Source organism: Paroedura picta, chromosome 1 (genome assembly GCF_049243985.1).
Source record: "Paroedura picta isolate Pp20150507F chromosome 1, Ppicta_v3.0, whole genome shotgun sequence".
Lineage (NCBI taxonomy): Eukaryota > Metazoa > Chordata > Lepidosauria > Squamata > Gekkonidae > Paroedura > Paroedura picta.
In genome coordinates this window covers 179,989,658-180,005,320 of record NC_135369.1, presented here as the reverse complement: position 1 = coordinate 180,005,320, position 15,663 = coordinate 179,989,658, and the positions used below count along the sequence as shown (strand labels likewise).

General features: G+C 47.5%; 1 protein-coding gene across 1 annotated transcript in view; it reads right to left on the bottom strand.

The window, feature by feature from the left end:
• Window positions 1–989: 989 nt before the first annotated feature.
• COL6A1 (collagen type VI alpha 1 chain) overlaps window positions 990–15,663 on the bottom strand; it is a 68,540-nt gene continuing 53,866 nt past the window's right edge. The window contains exons 26-35 of the mRNA XM_077314004.1: window positions 15,506–15,571; window positions 15,300–15,335; window positions 13,805–13,841; window positions 12,833–12,841; window positions 11,373–11,506; window positions 9,662–9,771; window positions 8,556–8,742; window positions 7,583–7,739; window positions 5,483–5,512; window positions 990–3,944 (exon numbers count right to left, since the gene is read on the bottom strand). Of these exons, the coding sequence (XP_077170119.1) occupies window positions 3,334–3,944; window positions 5,483–5,512; window positions 7,583–7,739; window positions 8,556–8,742; window positions 9,662–9,771; window positions 11,373–11,506; window positions 12,833–12,841; window positions 13,805–13,841; window positions 15,300–15,335; window positions 15,506–15,571 (1,377 nt within the window). The 3' untranslated portion in view covers window positions 990–3,333. The remainder of the gene's footprint in view (window positions 3,945–5,482; window positions 5,513–7,582; window positions 7,740–8,555; window positions 8,743–9,661; window positions 9,772–11,372; window positions 11,507–12,832; window positions 12,842–13,804; window positions 13,842–15,299; window positions 15,336–15,505; window positions 15,572–15,663) is intronic.

Sequence of the window (15,663 nt, the reverse complement as noted above, 5' to 3'; positions counted from 1 at the left end):
TCTCCTTTTTCATTTTTCAAAGGATGGTAACCCTAAGGTAAAAGGTAAAGGTATCCCCTGTGCAAGCACCGGGTCATGTCTGACCCTTGGGGTGACGCCCTCCAGCGTTTTCATGGCAGACTCAATGCGGGGTGGTTTGCCAGTGCCTTCCCCAGTCATTCCCGTTTTACCCCCCAGCAAGCTGGGTACTCATTTTACCGACCTCGGAAGGATGGAAGGCTGAGTCAACCTTGAGCCCGGATTGAACTCCCAGCCTCACAGGCAGAGCTTCAGACTGCATGTCTGCTGCCTTACCACTCTGCGCCGCAAGAGGCTCTTGCTAACACTACAGAGTCACAAATGTGTGTTAGTAGCAATCTTCGACAACAACCCCCCACCCTGAAGAGAGCTACAGCCAATGCTTCCGTCGGTCCAGCGATAAAACCTATTTGCACTTGAACAGTTTGAGTTGGGGGGATACCTTTAAGACTTAGGGGTAGTCAAACTGAGGCCCTCAAGATGTCCATGGACTACAATTCCCATAAGCCCCTGCCAGCAAATGCTGGCAGGGGCTTATGGGAATTGTAGTCCATAGACATCTGGAGAGCCGCAGTTTGACTACCCCTGTTAAGACCAACCATGTTTGAAATGTCTTACAGGTGCCCCTGGACTCAAACTTTGTTCTGCTGCCTTCAGACCAACAGGGCTACCCACTGAAATCTATATTTGTACCTGGTGATTCTCAGGTGATATCAGAAACCGTACGAACAAGTGTGGCCAAACTGTGGCTCTCCATGAACTACAATTCCCAGGAGCCCGTGCATTGGAGTCGGAGCTTCCCTCATCTGCATGTGTTTTATGCTCCCAGGGAGAGCACAGAACCCCTACATTAAAAAAAAAAAAGCTCTGGGGATGAGAGCAATATTTTCCCAGGCGAGGGGCAGAACGCATTAAGGGTTGCAAATGTGGAGCACAAAAGAACACTGTAGAAACCAAAACATACATCCAGGTCAATGGGATTTCTTCCTTTAATTTACAGAAGACAATTGTTTTTTTTTAATGAAAAGCATGGCTTGTGTCAACAGTTTCTGACAAAGGCATCATAATGTCATCGGAAAGCCACTGAACATACAAGTATTACTTTTATTTATGTGGTTCAGTCACAAGAGAACTGGTTGCCAAATCAGGGTTTGGAAATTCCTGGATATTTTGGGTGGGCCCAGAGGAAGGTTTGGGGAAGGACCTCAGCAGGGTGCAATACCATCCAGAATCTACCCTTCAAAGCAGCCGTTTTCCTCCAGAATTGATCTCTGCAGTTTGAAGACTGGTTGTAATTCCAGATCTTCAGGCCCTACCGGGAGGTTGGCAACCCTCCTGAGAGAACAGCTCTTTGTTGCTTTTTCCAAATCAGGGAAATGGGGGCAGGCTTAATTCCTCCAGCCTTGGTTCCAATCCAGACATGGTCGAAAAGGAAGGTTTTTGCTATAAAACTCCCAGCATGCATAGAGTAAGGCAACAAATAAACCTGAAGAGTGTTGTGTTGAAAGATACCCCCCACACATACACACCGGTCTTGCCGTGTCTTAGATATTGTGAAAAAGGCACATTTCCAGTGAATGGTTCTTCCCACCAGCTGGGAGATGTTATTCCTTGAGAGTTACCCTGAAACAAAGTCAATTTCCCTCCCGCCGGAAATTGTGGAAAACGATTTATTGGAACGAAACCTGGACGTGAACATTGGACAGTAAAACAGACACAGGCAGAAAGTAGAATAAAGTGGTAAAATGGATCTTGATTACAACACAGTAAAAGCCACCGTACTGAAAATTATAGTCCATTGTTTTCATCGCAAGAGCACCACTGGAAACATCGGATGGAATGGTCCAAACTGTTCCCCAGTTCTGACATGTTTTCCCCCCGGGAATAACTGTGCAAACATATTATGTAAACCTTGGGCTGTGGGAAGGGAGGGTTAGCACCAGCATGGACTCTCACATTGGTCAGGATGTGGCTCTCGGAAGCCAGTCCTGGGCTTCCCAAAGATTTCATTTCAAACAATCCCGATAATAATGCAAAGTGGAAGATCGCTTTTCGGGGCCCCTGATTTATCAGCCACAGGGAGAGTGAGTGCTCAATAAGTAAACCAGGGTTTCCCAAAATGGCGCCCAAGGGCACCACAGTGCTTGCAGACACTTTTCATGGTGCTCGCCAAGTGTTTTTAGAATGTGGGTGGGGATGAGGGTGGGTGTCATTTGCCCAGCAACGCTTCTGATTGGCTGGGCAGATTTTTTTAAAGACTGCTGTAATCACGACAGCAAAAGGATCTTCACTGTGTGATTGGAGGTGAGTTGGGGCGGCCATTTTGTGGCTGACTCTGCCTTCTGCAGAAGTCATTGGGTGGCGGCCATTTTGTGGCTGCGCCCACCATGTTATTCCACAATGTTAAAAGGGTCCCCAGGCTCAAAAAGATTGGGGACCCTTGGAACTAAGCTTTTGTTTGTGTTGATGCAGTTAAGTTAAATGACCTTGAAATAGCTTGCTTTGAGCTGGAGGGTGTATGCAAGGATACAATTTTAGTCCCTGCCACTTTTACCCTGAAGAAGAAGAGTTGGTTCTTATACGCCGCTTTTCTCTACCTGATGGAGTCTCAAAGCGGCTACAGTCACCTTCCCTTTCCTCTCCCCACAACAGACACCCTGTGAGGTGGGTGAGGCTGAGAGAGCCCTGATATTCCTGCTCGGTCAGAACAGCTTTATCAGTGCTGTGGTGAGCCCAAGGTCACCCAGTTGGTTGCATGTGGGGGAGTGCAGAATCGAACCCGGCATGTCAGATTAGAAGTCCACACTCCTAACCACTACACCAAACTGGCTCTAACCGCTACACCAAACTGAAGAGTGGCAGGTATTTCAGGAAATGCCTCCTTGTCCTTGAGGGGCCAAGTGAGTTTTCCGGAGTTGCGTAAGCCCAGGCAACAGCTTTCCTTATGAAAATAAAATAATTAAAATGTGTCAGAAATATAAAGGATCATTTTATTCTGGAAAGAGGATCCTAGAATCTCGATCTCAGGAATAGTGCATTTTTAAGATTCTCGCGTTTGATCGACTGACCTTACCCCAGTCGAAAATAGGGTGCAAGAATAAGCGGACCTGCATTTCACCCTATATAGAATATAAACGTTCAATTTGTGGGGGCGGGGGGGGGGCGGGAGAAGAGAAGGGTGTGATGCAGTTCAAAAGCAGGGACATGGGCGGGCTTTTTATAAAAAATATGGGTTCTGTTGAGTGCTATCTTTAATTTTTTTTTTAAAAAAGAAACTTAGAATCTCTTTCTCCTGCTCCTTTACATCCCACCGACTCAGTTGACGGCGATTCTCCTGGAAACAGTTTGATAAAAGACGCCCCGCAGCAAAGAGTTGTAATCAGGCACTCGGAAAAGGTGACTCTCCCCATAGGCCACGTCGTATTCGGTGGTCTTCCCGGTCACGAGGACCCGTATGTTCGGTTCATTGGCTTGCGTGCCGACAACCAGCACGTAGATCTCGAGGCCTGCCTGCCGAGCTTCCTGGACGGCCCTCTCGATGGCGCTCCCGGTGATACCCTGAGAGTTACCATCGGAGAAAATCAACACCCGTTTCTTCGCCCCGGGGCGGGATGATTGCCGGTAGAGATTGACGACGTAGCTGAGGGCGGCGTTGACGTCGGTGGCGTCGTTCATGAACTGCATGCCGTCGATGGCCTCGGCGATCACCGTGTAGTTGTGCTCAAACTGAGCCTCCAGCTTCTGCTGCGCTTTGCCGCTGTACTGGACGACCGACACGCGCACCGTGTCCTCGGAGGGCTTGGCTGCTGTCAGGAACCGCTCGGCCAGGCGCTTCACAAATTTCTTGGTGGTGTTGAAGTTGCGGCTCCCGACGCTGGTGGAACTGTCCACCAGGAGTGTGATATCAGCCAGTCCTTCAAAGGAGACTAAAAGGGGGAGAGAGATTGGCTCATAAGTCCACTGTGCATATTTTGTGCCTGCTAATATGGGAAATACTGGGGGAGGGAAGGGGAGAAACCTTCTTTTGTAGTTGCACAATGCTCAGGGGTAGAGAGGCTGGATCCTGAAACACACATTAGAACAGCCTGGGACAATAATTATCGGCGGATTTTTGGAGATAAGAAATAGGAGTCTCAAAAGGGATAGGGAGAGTTTGGTCCAGCACTGGAGCTGCTGTGCTTATTTGCTCAAAAGACATTTCTACAGGAAGGTTCTAGATCAATCTGTCATATCCCGTGGCAAAACTCCCACAAAAAGGCAAACTCAAATTTCAGGCTAGAGTGGCCTTTTGCAACCCTTTGGCAATGGAGGAGCCCCTGATATAATTTTTTAGCCTTTCAGGAGCCCCGGAAATGATGTCATCTGGCCATGATTCCCTGCCGTACCCTCCCAGTAGTGACATGTCACCAGTGTTAACAGGCAGGCTTGAGGAGGGGTGGGGGGGAGACAGGAGGCGGTTTAAGGCAGGGGCAGGTGTGCAGGTTCCACCCTCTCACAGGTGCAGAAACCACAAAAGAACTCTCTCATAGGAGGGGGAGCTATGGAAGTTGCCGGTTCCCGAGCTTGTGGCTTGGCTTGTGCATCAGGGGCCCGAATCAGCCCGATTCGGCTTCAGCGCCCATTGAAATCAATGGTGCCATTGACTTTAATGGGAATTCCGGTATTTCCGCCTTTCCCAGGGCCTAGGGGGGTGGGAGTTTCAGTTACAGCCTCCAAACTTTCAGGGTAGCTCCAGGAGGCTCTCCCCCCTCCAAATTTCATAACGATTGGACCAGGGGGTCCACTTTCAGGGACTCTCCATTGGGTAGAATAGAGAGATGGGGGCACCCTCTTTCGGAACCCTTGGAAGTAGGTTCAAAGGTTCTGAAAGAGGGTGCCCCCATCTCTCCATTCTATCCAATGGAGAATCTGTCCCTGGAAGTGGGCCCCTTGGTCCAATTATTGTGAAATTTGGGGGGGAGGAGGGTCAGGGGAGAGCCTCCTGGTGCTACCCTGCAGGTTTGGAGGCTGTAACTGAAACCCCAACCCCTCAGGCCCCGGGAAAGGTAGAAACACTAGAATTCCCATTAATGGCACCATTGACTTCAATGGGCATCGAAGCCGAATCGGGACGGTTCGGGCCACTGATGCATAAGCCTACTTGTGGCCAAAGAGGCTTGAAGACAGTCCTGCCAGGTCTCTACTTCAGGACTCACCCTTCCCAGCGCAGAATAGCTGCCTGATGGGGGACTTACCAGCAGCAAAAGTGTGCCTCTCGCTGGCAATGTGGCAACATTACTTACAGCCCACACCTTGCTGGCCAAGCAAGGGCAAACACCCTGTGGTGACAATTTCTAGCATAGAGTGTCCCCTCATCCATGGCAATGTGAGATCACTTCAGGTGTGCAAACTCCTTCCCCTTGGATGGATTCCTGCCCTACTTGAGGATGAAAAGCACAAGGACAGCTTTGGAAAGAGTACTTACTTGGACAAGTGTAGTCTGGGCATTTCTTGTCTGTAAAGCAATGGAAAACAAGATTGCATCAGATCGTTTGGTTTCCTTAAAGGCAATCTTTGGCAGTCAACAGATGACCTTCACACAGATCCTCGTGCATGGAAAATCCGCAGTCAGGTGCCAACTGTAAGGCGGCTTGGCACCTACAAGTCGCTTCTAAGTCTGTGCAGACGCCCTCCCTGGCTGTTTTTGGGCACATTATAAATGACCTTTTGCACAGATGCGAGCACAGGGAAGTCGTTAAGAGCGTCAGCTTCTAATCTGGCGAGCCGAGTTTTATTCCCCCCCCCCCCCGTCCCTCCACATGCAGCCAGCTGGGTGACCTTGGGCTCCTCACCTAGTACTGCTCTAACCAAGATGTAATATCAGGGATCTCTCAACCTTCCTACCTCACAGGGTGTCTGTCGTGGGGAGAGGAAGGGAAGGTGATTGTAAGCCGCTTTGAGACTCCTTTGGGCAGCGAAAAGCAGGGTATAAAAAACCTTCATCTTGTAATAGCTAGGATTATCTGGCAGCCAGGCAAGAGATGTTCAGAGGTGGATTGCCGTTGCCTCTGCATCACGACCCTAGAGTTCCTTGGGGATCTCCCATCCAAATACTAGCTACGGTCGACCATTCTTAGCTTCTGAGATTGGGCTTGCCTGGCTTATACAGGTCAAATTTCTTTTGCAGCCCACTTTTCAGTACCCCCTCAGCACCTTGTGATAAAACCAAAATTCTAGCTACAAAGGGATGGGTCGTACCTCTCCACCAAACTAAGTTTATGTATTTATTAAATATAATAATAGATATACCCTGCTTTTCCTTTGGTCTGAAGCCTGTCTCCAATAGAAGGAGTCTTCCTTCCACTTAAGGGGCTTTTCTCCTGGAGGAAGAGCCACTTGGGCTGGAAAAAGTCTGCTGAGGCTGCTTGGAAGATAGTTTGATACACCCCCTCCCCACCACACAGTAAAATAACAGGGCTACAACAGCAGCCGCCAACAGCAGCTGCCAACTTCAGAAGAGTTGTTTTTTTACCACCCGAAGGAGCCTCAAAGCAGCATACAATTGCTTTCTGTTCCTTTCCCCACAACAGAAACCCTATCGTGGACTATACTCATTTACCACTGTTCTCATCTATCACTTGCATGAACCTAATGGGCAACTTTGGAACGAGTCCCAGCTTTTATTTATTTATTTTTCCCATTCCTATGCCGCCTTTCTCCGAGGGCTCAAGGTGGCTTACAACATTTTAAAAAGACATTACATTATTAAATTGTTATCCCAATCTATCTTAAAACCCAGGGGGCTCGACACCTTCCCTCCGGTGGGAGAGAGGGGGAATACAGCGCTAAAATGGAATCAGCTATGGGCCGTCCAGATGGTGATTGTCCACGTAGGGAGTTAATATAACAAAGGAAGGAACAAACAGTGTAGGAGTGAAACAAAGAGAAATACTGTGCGGCAGCAAATGCTAATACCAATAAACAACAAATAATTCATAAAATTGTCCCAGCTTCTTCATGGGAAATATTTCATTGGCAACACAATTTGCTTGAAGAAAAGAACTGAAAACGTTTCGGCCTGTACCTTCTTCAGTTCAGTTCAGTATCAAAGTAAATCAAACACAGTTGGACGTCACAGTTAAAACCTGAAAATGGTGGCTGGCAAAGAGCCTACAGTGAGTTTCTCAAGGACGGCCTCTATGTGCTCTCTCAATTACTTTTGTTACAGGGTAGGTTCTTGCTCTGCAGTGTAGCGAGGCCAGTTTACCTCTCTGGTTCCCTCATCCAAAGGTGCACCGGGGGTTGTGTGACTGGGGGTCCTTGGGATGCTGAATTCCATCCCTGAATATCACAATAAATGAGATTCTGATTCCATTAGTCATATCTTTAAATTCACCGTGGTTTCCTTGGGAAGAGACAGTCCTACTGCCCTCGAAGCAGCCCGTCTCTCGTCACCTTCTCTGCAGTTATTGAACCGATGTGAGAAACCAAATCCCGGTTCCTCTGATTTGCCACTCCTGCAGGCATCTGCCTAGCAACAATTGACAGCTGACCCCAAACCAATATCCAGAGATGTCTCACTCACTTTTGCAGATATAGGAGGTAATGTTCTGCATGAAACTGTCGTCCAGAAGCTCGGCGTAGCTTTCTCGCATAATAGATATCCCGCCGCAGGAAATACTTGACAATTGCTCGGAGTTTGGAGGAGAGTGGAAAATATCGCCAATACCCAAGGGGTACACCTGCAGGGCAACAGAGATTCAGGAGTCCCCAACATGTTTGAGACAGCAGGCAGCAAAATCGCTAAGTGTGGATGATAGGAAAGCTTATGATGCAAGCGCAGCTTACTTCCGATTTCCCCCCTCTTGAGTGTGTTTTCTTAACCAATGTAGCATATACTGAGCTCTAAGTCACTCCTCAAATGTGTATGATGTGCCTTTGTGAAATGAAAATGCTTTACATACTAAAGGGGACAGGATGGAAATATTTGATCCTCAAAACATGGCTTCTGAAAGCATTAAAACAATACCAACGTTTCCTGTTACTTTCTACCGGCCTTTCAAAAGGAGGACTTCCAGTAAAGGTCAACGTTCTACCAATTTTTAACCTTTGCCAAGCCACATCTATCTCAGTTCGGAGCTGTGCTAGAGGCAGGAATACCGACCTGCACTGAAACCATCCCACCACCATGTCTAGAGAACTTGTATTCTTCCACTGGTCAAGAATTGGCCTTTTTTCCTTCACTGTGCTGCTTATGCTGCCCTGGATGGCCCAGGCTAGCCTGAACTCACTGGATCTCAGAAGCAAAGCAGGGTCAGCTCTGGTTAGAGTTTGCATGGGAGACCGTAAAGGAAGTCCAGGGCTTCTATGCAGAGGTTGGCAATGTCAATTTAGCTCTTACCTCAAAAATCCCATGCAGCCATGAGTCAGTTGTGACTTGGCGGCATTCTACTGGCACACACATGCACGGTCTTCATTGGCTTGCCACTTCTCTGCACTCACCTTTCTCGCCTTTCTTTTCCCCTTCCCACTCCCTCCCACCTGGCTGTTAGTTTCACCTGGGTATTGACATCGCAGAGAACATTCAGTGGGACTGGGTCCCGAAGGGTGTCGGACCGTCCATCTGTGATCACAATGGCCACTCTGTTGTCAGAGGAAAAGCGTCGTAGCAACTGATCCTTCGTGAACTCCAGGGCCTCCCCAGTAAAAGTGCCACCAGCAATCCAGTGCAAGTTCTTTACTGCCCTACAAGTCAAAGAGCAGCAAGGGTCAGTGCCAGTTCCTTGAAGTAAAACTTCTCTCTGGACAAATATGTTGGAGCTGAGCTCCTAATCCTTTCCTTGTTTCACTACAGATGCCAACTTTTTGCACTTCCCACCTCTGTGCACGTCTCCTGGCACTAATCAAGCAAATATTGAACATTTACCATTTCCATTGTAGAGAAAGAGACTAGGCCTGTAGAACAACAGGGAAGGTAGGCTCCAGTGACCTCTAGGGATGTCAGTGGCCATCCAAACACCTGGAAAGACCACATTGCCCCCAGGGAGCTCTTGCACCCAGGGTTCTGTGGAACCCTGGTTGGGAATCACTGTGTTAGAGTTTATTATGGAAACAATGCTGGCCTCTTGATTTATCACAGGTCCAGATTCCAGTGTCTCTGTCCATGTTAGGAACTGCATTACTGTGAGAGGCTATTTAAGGTTAGGAACCTCCCTATGGGCAAGAAAAGGTCTGCTTCCCAGTACCCCCATAAACTGTAGGTCAAATGTTCCCCCTTTTGTAGTGTTTGAGACTACACATGGCATTGTATGCTGTTAAAGCTTATTGCAAAATATTTTATCTTTCTTACAAGCTTTCTTGCATATTTCTCTTCAAGAAATATGGAAGCTCTCTTGCATATTTCTCTTCAAACAACTTCAGAGTTGCTTGATAAGCCACAAAGAGATGCTGCTGTTTCTTGAACCATCCCCAGCTTTGCACTGGAAGGAACTTAGGAGCTGGGGGCGGGGGGGATCTCTGTCGCCACAGTTCTTGGGCATGGTTTTTATCTACAGCATTTGGTAGGGACACTTCCAGCAGCAAGAGGTTCCGCCATCATGCCCTGGCCTTGCTCAGGCAATGGATAGCCACCGTTCCTCTTGATGAGCTCCAGATCTAAACTTACTCCTTCAGCTCTCCAATGTTCTTGATGTTGGCGTCTCCCATGGCCACCAACTCCTGTGTCTTGTCATGGCTGTACTGCACAACACCAACACGGGACTCCTCAGTGTGAAACTGTTGGAAGAAAAGCTAGATGTCATAAAGAAACTAACATGCTGGTGTAACTGACCAAACCCAAGGCGGTTGGTAGAGCCTAGGGCGCCATGATATTGTGGCCCAGATTGGTCCTGGCAGCTATTTCTTTAAATTATATGAATTATCTAGAAAGGCATTCATTCACTCACTCACTCACTCACTCACTCACTCACTCACTCACTCACTCACTCATCACCCTCCCCTTGTGGCTAAGGGCAATTTACAGAAAATTTGGAAACATAGTATAGGTAAAAACAGGGCTCAGTAATTACAGCAGGATAACAACAATAGCAACAATAACAATAACTGTTGGTGATAAAGTTTTCAAAAATAAAACACCAGCAGAACCATTAATAAACTGGATCCCATAGGTTGATCATTCCAGGGTTGCCCTTTGGTTTGGTCCAAGGGCACATCTGTGTGAGGGAGGGGTGCTGGGGGCCAGTAGATGTTGTTGCTTCAATTGGACCTCAACTAAATGCCTGGCAGATGAGCTCCCTTTTGCAGGTCCTGCAGAACTGTGGTAGATCTGACAGGACCTGGACCTCTTCTAGGAGCTCGTTCCACCAGGTGGGGGCCAGGATGGGGAAAGCTGGAAACAAAAGCAGTAAACCAAACAACATTGGTTGATTGTACTAATAAAATATGTCAACATCTCCAGCATCGTCATATGAGTGCTATAATGGAGGGTTGCCATTATATAGAGGGGCCATTAGATGGTGACTGCAACAACGCTCTCTCTTCAGCGTGGTTACAGGGAAAACATAATGAGCGCCCACCCTGGGAACGCACCTGCATATGTATATGAGCATGACCTTTTTGATTGCTGTACGACCCATGACTTTGAGAACTGCTGTATCCCATCTTGACTGGCGTAAGACAGGCCAAATTAAAGCATCCTATACTATTGCCAAAAATGCAAGACCAGCAATTGAATGTAGTGGTGCCTGGCTGTATAAGGATTCAGATGGATCTTTTGGATTGATGAAGTATTCTGGAATTTTTAATTGATGTTATGCTGCTGCATTCTACTGCCATGTGTTTTATTTTGGTCGTATCTGGAAAGGCAATTTCAACTGAGAAACGGTGTGGTGTAATGGTTAAAGAGCACCCAAGTCTAATCTGGCAGGGTCCATTCTGCACCAAGGGTTAATGCACCTTTAATGCACCTTAGAAGTAGATTTTCCTGTTCTGCACAGGAAAATCCAGCTACAAAAGCACATTGAAAGTGCATTATCTTCCATGCGCAGAATTAGACCTAGTTTGATTTCCCCACTCCTCTGCATACAGCCAGCTGGGTGACCTTAGGCTACCCACAGTTCTCTTGGGGCTGTTCTCGCAGAGCAGTTCCCTTAGAGTTCTCTCAGCCCCACCTCCCTCACAGGGTGTCTGCTGTGGGGAGAGGAAAGGAACTGAATTTGTAAACCGCTTTTGGATTCCTTCAGGTGGTGAAAAGTAGGGTATACAAAAAACAGCTCTCCTTCTATTTCAGATCTTCTGTCAACCTGAAGGGTCAGGCAGAATCTTTTCTGGGACGGGCAGGGCAACTGTGGGGAGAGATGACGGACGGCAAGCCTTACCCTCACATGTTCGTCGTTGCTCAGCCGGTCGATGACCTTCACAATGAAATCCTTCGCAATCTGGAAGTTCTGCAGGCCAATACTCTCAGAACTGTCCAGGACGAAGAGGATGTCGACTGGACCACACTTGCATTCTGAAACAAAGTGCCATGTACAGGAATGGGCCTGGGAAAGCCTCCATCCCTTTCGGATCCTGAAGCTAACGGCGGCAGCGGCAAACCGGTTAAAAACTCCCATGCTGCTTGCCAATCTTGTACCTCAGTGAAGAGGTCATGCCAAAATGTGGTTTGTGCTAAACGGAGTGTCAGCTTCTGCATGGGCAGTCAAACAGTGGTCCACAGGCGCCCCTCCAAGCACAGTGAGGTCACCAGAAGAGGAGTCCCGGCCAGCCGAGGGCCTGGATCCCACCGAGGGTTTCTGAGGATGGAGGAAGGGCGCTTTCTGCTGATTCCCCTCTCCTGATGCTCCAACCCATCCCCACCCACATGGGAAGTATTTGGAGCTGCAATGGTGGTGAGGAGAGAAGAGAAGTCCTGCTTCGCATACAGAGATTTTTTTGGCCTGCAGAAACTTCTAGGGGATCCGATCCTTTGCTCTGTCGAGTCAGATTGCGTAAAATCATTTGCGGTCTAACCTCTAGTCTGTCAATCCCCGTCAGGTGGTGGGTTCTGATTTTAACTTGTCCCCCAGTTGTAAATGATAGTTGGTCAGTTTAAATGGTGCACCATAGCATAGTTATGCTTCCGCACACAGAATTTAGCAGGATACTTGGAAAGGGGACCTTAGTGTCATGATTTCACATGCACGATAATACGTTCTTTGTTCTATAAAATTTATACCCTGCTTTTCTCCCCTCACAAAGGCCACCAAAGTGACTAACGAATAAACACATGCATATCAAAATCAAAGTTTAAAGCCATTAACCCCTGTCCCTAAAAAAAAAAAAAAAAGGCACACGCATCATTAAAACAATGAAAGCCAGAGCTAAGGATCTACCCGAGACAGAAAAGAAACAATTAAAACATTGTTAGGAAAGGGGCTCACGGGGGGAATGCCAAACGGAACTAAAAGAAACTTCACCCATTGGCAGAAGATGGCAATGGGAGGGTAAGACAACAATTAAGAGGAGAATCCTTTAAGACTGGTTCAAATCAGGGCCCATTCTGCACACATAGGATAATGCACTTTCAATGTGCTTTGGCAGCTGGATTATCCTGTGCAGAACAGGAAAATCTTCTAAAGTGCAATGAAAGTGCATTATCTATTGTGTCCAGAATAAGCCCAGGGTTCAACTATAGCCTGCCCCTCAGGACATCTGGGTGAAATTTCAAAATACAAAACAAAATTAAATAAAATGGAGGAGAGGAGAATGACATAAGCAACTTTGCGTCCTTGTTGGTGGGGAAGACGAGGCACAAATGAATCAAATCAGTCCATAAATTTGCACAAGTAACACTCACCACAGCATGCTGGAAGAAAAGAAGGGGGAAAAACATTATTTTTTTAGACTCAGTGTTTCAGAGATAGACTACAAATTTAAAATATTCTGCAATTAAGTGTCTGCGTGCAGATCCGATGGAGTCAAGAAACCATTTTGAATGGGAGTTATCCCACCTGCACTAGGTACACTTGAAAATGCCTCTCAGGTCCTGGACGTTGGCTCATGTGTCTTTCTGATTTGACTTCGTTATTATTTGCAGGACAGGAGGGGAGAGCCTTAAGAAAAAGGCAGGAGCCACTGCAGTGTGTCAGCAGGACACAGGTTAGCACTGGCTCACCTCCTCCCCATTACCCCACTTGCCATGATTAATCCAACTGGGACTGCAGAAATTGCCACGGAGGCAGCAGAAGTGGAGGCCCCCTTTCCCAAGTGCCATGAATCAGTTTTCTTATTATACAGTTGACGGTTTATAGAATTTAAGGGGTGTTTGCTTGGCTGACATCCAATCGCAGGCAGAAACATCTGTTGCTTGCGAAACATAAAGCAGGCTTCCTCAACCATGGGGTTTCTTGACAGCCCTGAAAGGGTGGGAGTTAATTAATTTATATATATATTAATTGGGTAAACATTTATTAGGTGTTATGACCATATGTGGTTATGTTGACCTGCTCTCCCCACCCAAAATGGCCAACGATGGGCCTAGAGGAGGTGAGAAGGGGAGGGACCCCCGATGGGTGTGTCCACAGCTATGCTTCCCAACCATATTCTGCACAATTGCGTCACTTCTACGGTTTCCCAAAGTCTGATGAATGTTCCGGGGGTTTCTCAATGGCAAGAGAGTTGAGAGAGGCCGCCCGAGACAGCTGGACATTCTTCCGTCAAGGGCCGTGCCCTTTCAGCACACCGCCGAAATGGAAAGCTAAACAGCCATGCAAGACAGACGTTCAACGGTATGCTGGTTCATGCTTCTGGAGTGGAAGCCAATACTTACAACACATTTTCATGATGATATCTAAAATTTCACATTCCTGAAGAAAACAAATTAGGAAGAAACGTCAGCTTCACCTCAACCTTGGCAATGCAGGGCCGTTTTCTGTCTCTAGTTCTCTGAATTCTTCCCAACAGTCGGCAAGCTAGTTTCTAGTGGAATTCGGGAAGCTCACAGCACAGGGCAGGGTTAGGCAAACCATGGTCCTCCAGATGGCCATGAGCCCCAGGGGCTCATGGGAATTGTAGTCCATGGACATCTGGAGGACCACAGTTTGCCCACCCCTGGCATAGGGCAAATGGGGCTTGTGAAGGTGGGACTTGTGAGGAACTGCAAGGCTGCTCAAACAACTGAGACCTCCTTCAGCCCTCAGTCCAGCTCATCACACTGTCGGAAGACTCTCATCCCATTCACTCTGCATGATGCTGGAATCTCGGGTCCCTTCCTCAGCCCCGTTTTCAACCCAAATCCAAAGTTCTTTGACCAGTTAGGGGTTCTGCTTGGAGTTGTGAGGCCATGTCAGGCAAGTGGTGGGAGTCTAGGGAGGGGAGAACATGGTGTGTGTGTGTGTGTGTGTGAGGGGGGCTCGGTTGGCACTGACATGACATCACTGCCAGGGAAAACCCAGAAGTGATGCCAGTCCTTTCTAGGAATCGCCATACTGATGTCACTTCCGGATTTCTCCCAGAAGTGATGTCATGCAAAAGACTCTGGTTCTGCCAAAGAGCTTCCATTGCTTCCGAAAGAACACTGAGGTAACTTCTGGGTTTCTCCCAATCGTCCTGTTGCCAATGGTGATTTTTTCCCCATTTTTTTCTCTCCCAATGGCTGCTGGAGTACTGGGGGAGGGTGGGTGTTAATGTCTTCTGGGGGTGAGGGATCTCCCCCACTCAGGGATATAGCAACCATAGCTTTGCCCACTTCTCAGGTGTTCGGAGTCCTATAGGTGTGGAGAGAGTGTCTTGTGAAGGAACACAAACCATTGCAAAAATACCTGAATACCGTACAATAATTGGGAAATCACTTGGCTGATGAAAAGCTTTATAGCTGGCTCTAAGAGATGCCCTCCTCTGGAGTAAAAAAGAAATCCCATTATGACACCAATGGTTTTGACTGCTGCAGACTGGATCATTGCTAGATGGGTATTCCAATTCAGAGTTGTGGGAAAAGTTCTACCCAAGTACTTAAAAGTTTTTACATTGCTCAATAGATGCTTGTAACAGTTGTTGTGATATAGTTCCCCCCACCTTTTTCAATTTTGTTAAGGCCTATGGCCGCCTCCAATAGACTGCTTGACTTGACTTGACAATCAAAAATAGTATTGTTCTAATGACAGCTGAGTCAGGGAAGAAACTTGTCCTTGAACTTGGGTCATTGTCAGTGGACTTCTGTCCCATTTTGCTCTGATAACTCCCCCACACCCTCCTCAATACTCCATTTTTAAAAGTCATTTGGTCTAAGGATTTTTAATGTAAAGAAGGACAATCAGTTGACTTACATCTGGTCCTGGAGGGCCAGCAGGTCCCGGAGGTCCCTAGAAAAAAACAATGTTGCATATGAGAATCTTCTGTTATACTGGCAAATTACAGAGAGGAACCCATGTCAGTCGATTGTAGCGGGAGCAAGGGCTCATGGGATTTCTAGTCCATGGATATTTGGCGAGCCAGAGTTTGGCCACCCCTGTTCTAGAACTTTGTTACTTACTGGAAGGCCTTCTGGACCTCGATACCCCTTGGCTCCTTTGATACCTTGGACAGTACTTGTGCCATCCTAGAAGGGAAAAAATAGTGCTTAAAACATCCATTTATATACCCCTCCCCCTAGAACTCGCTGTCTTGGGGCAATGAACAAGAGTCTAAACC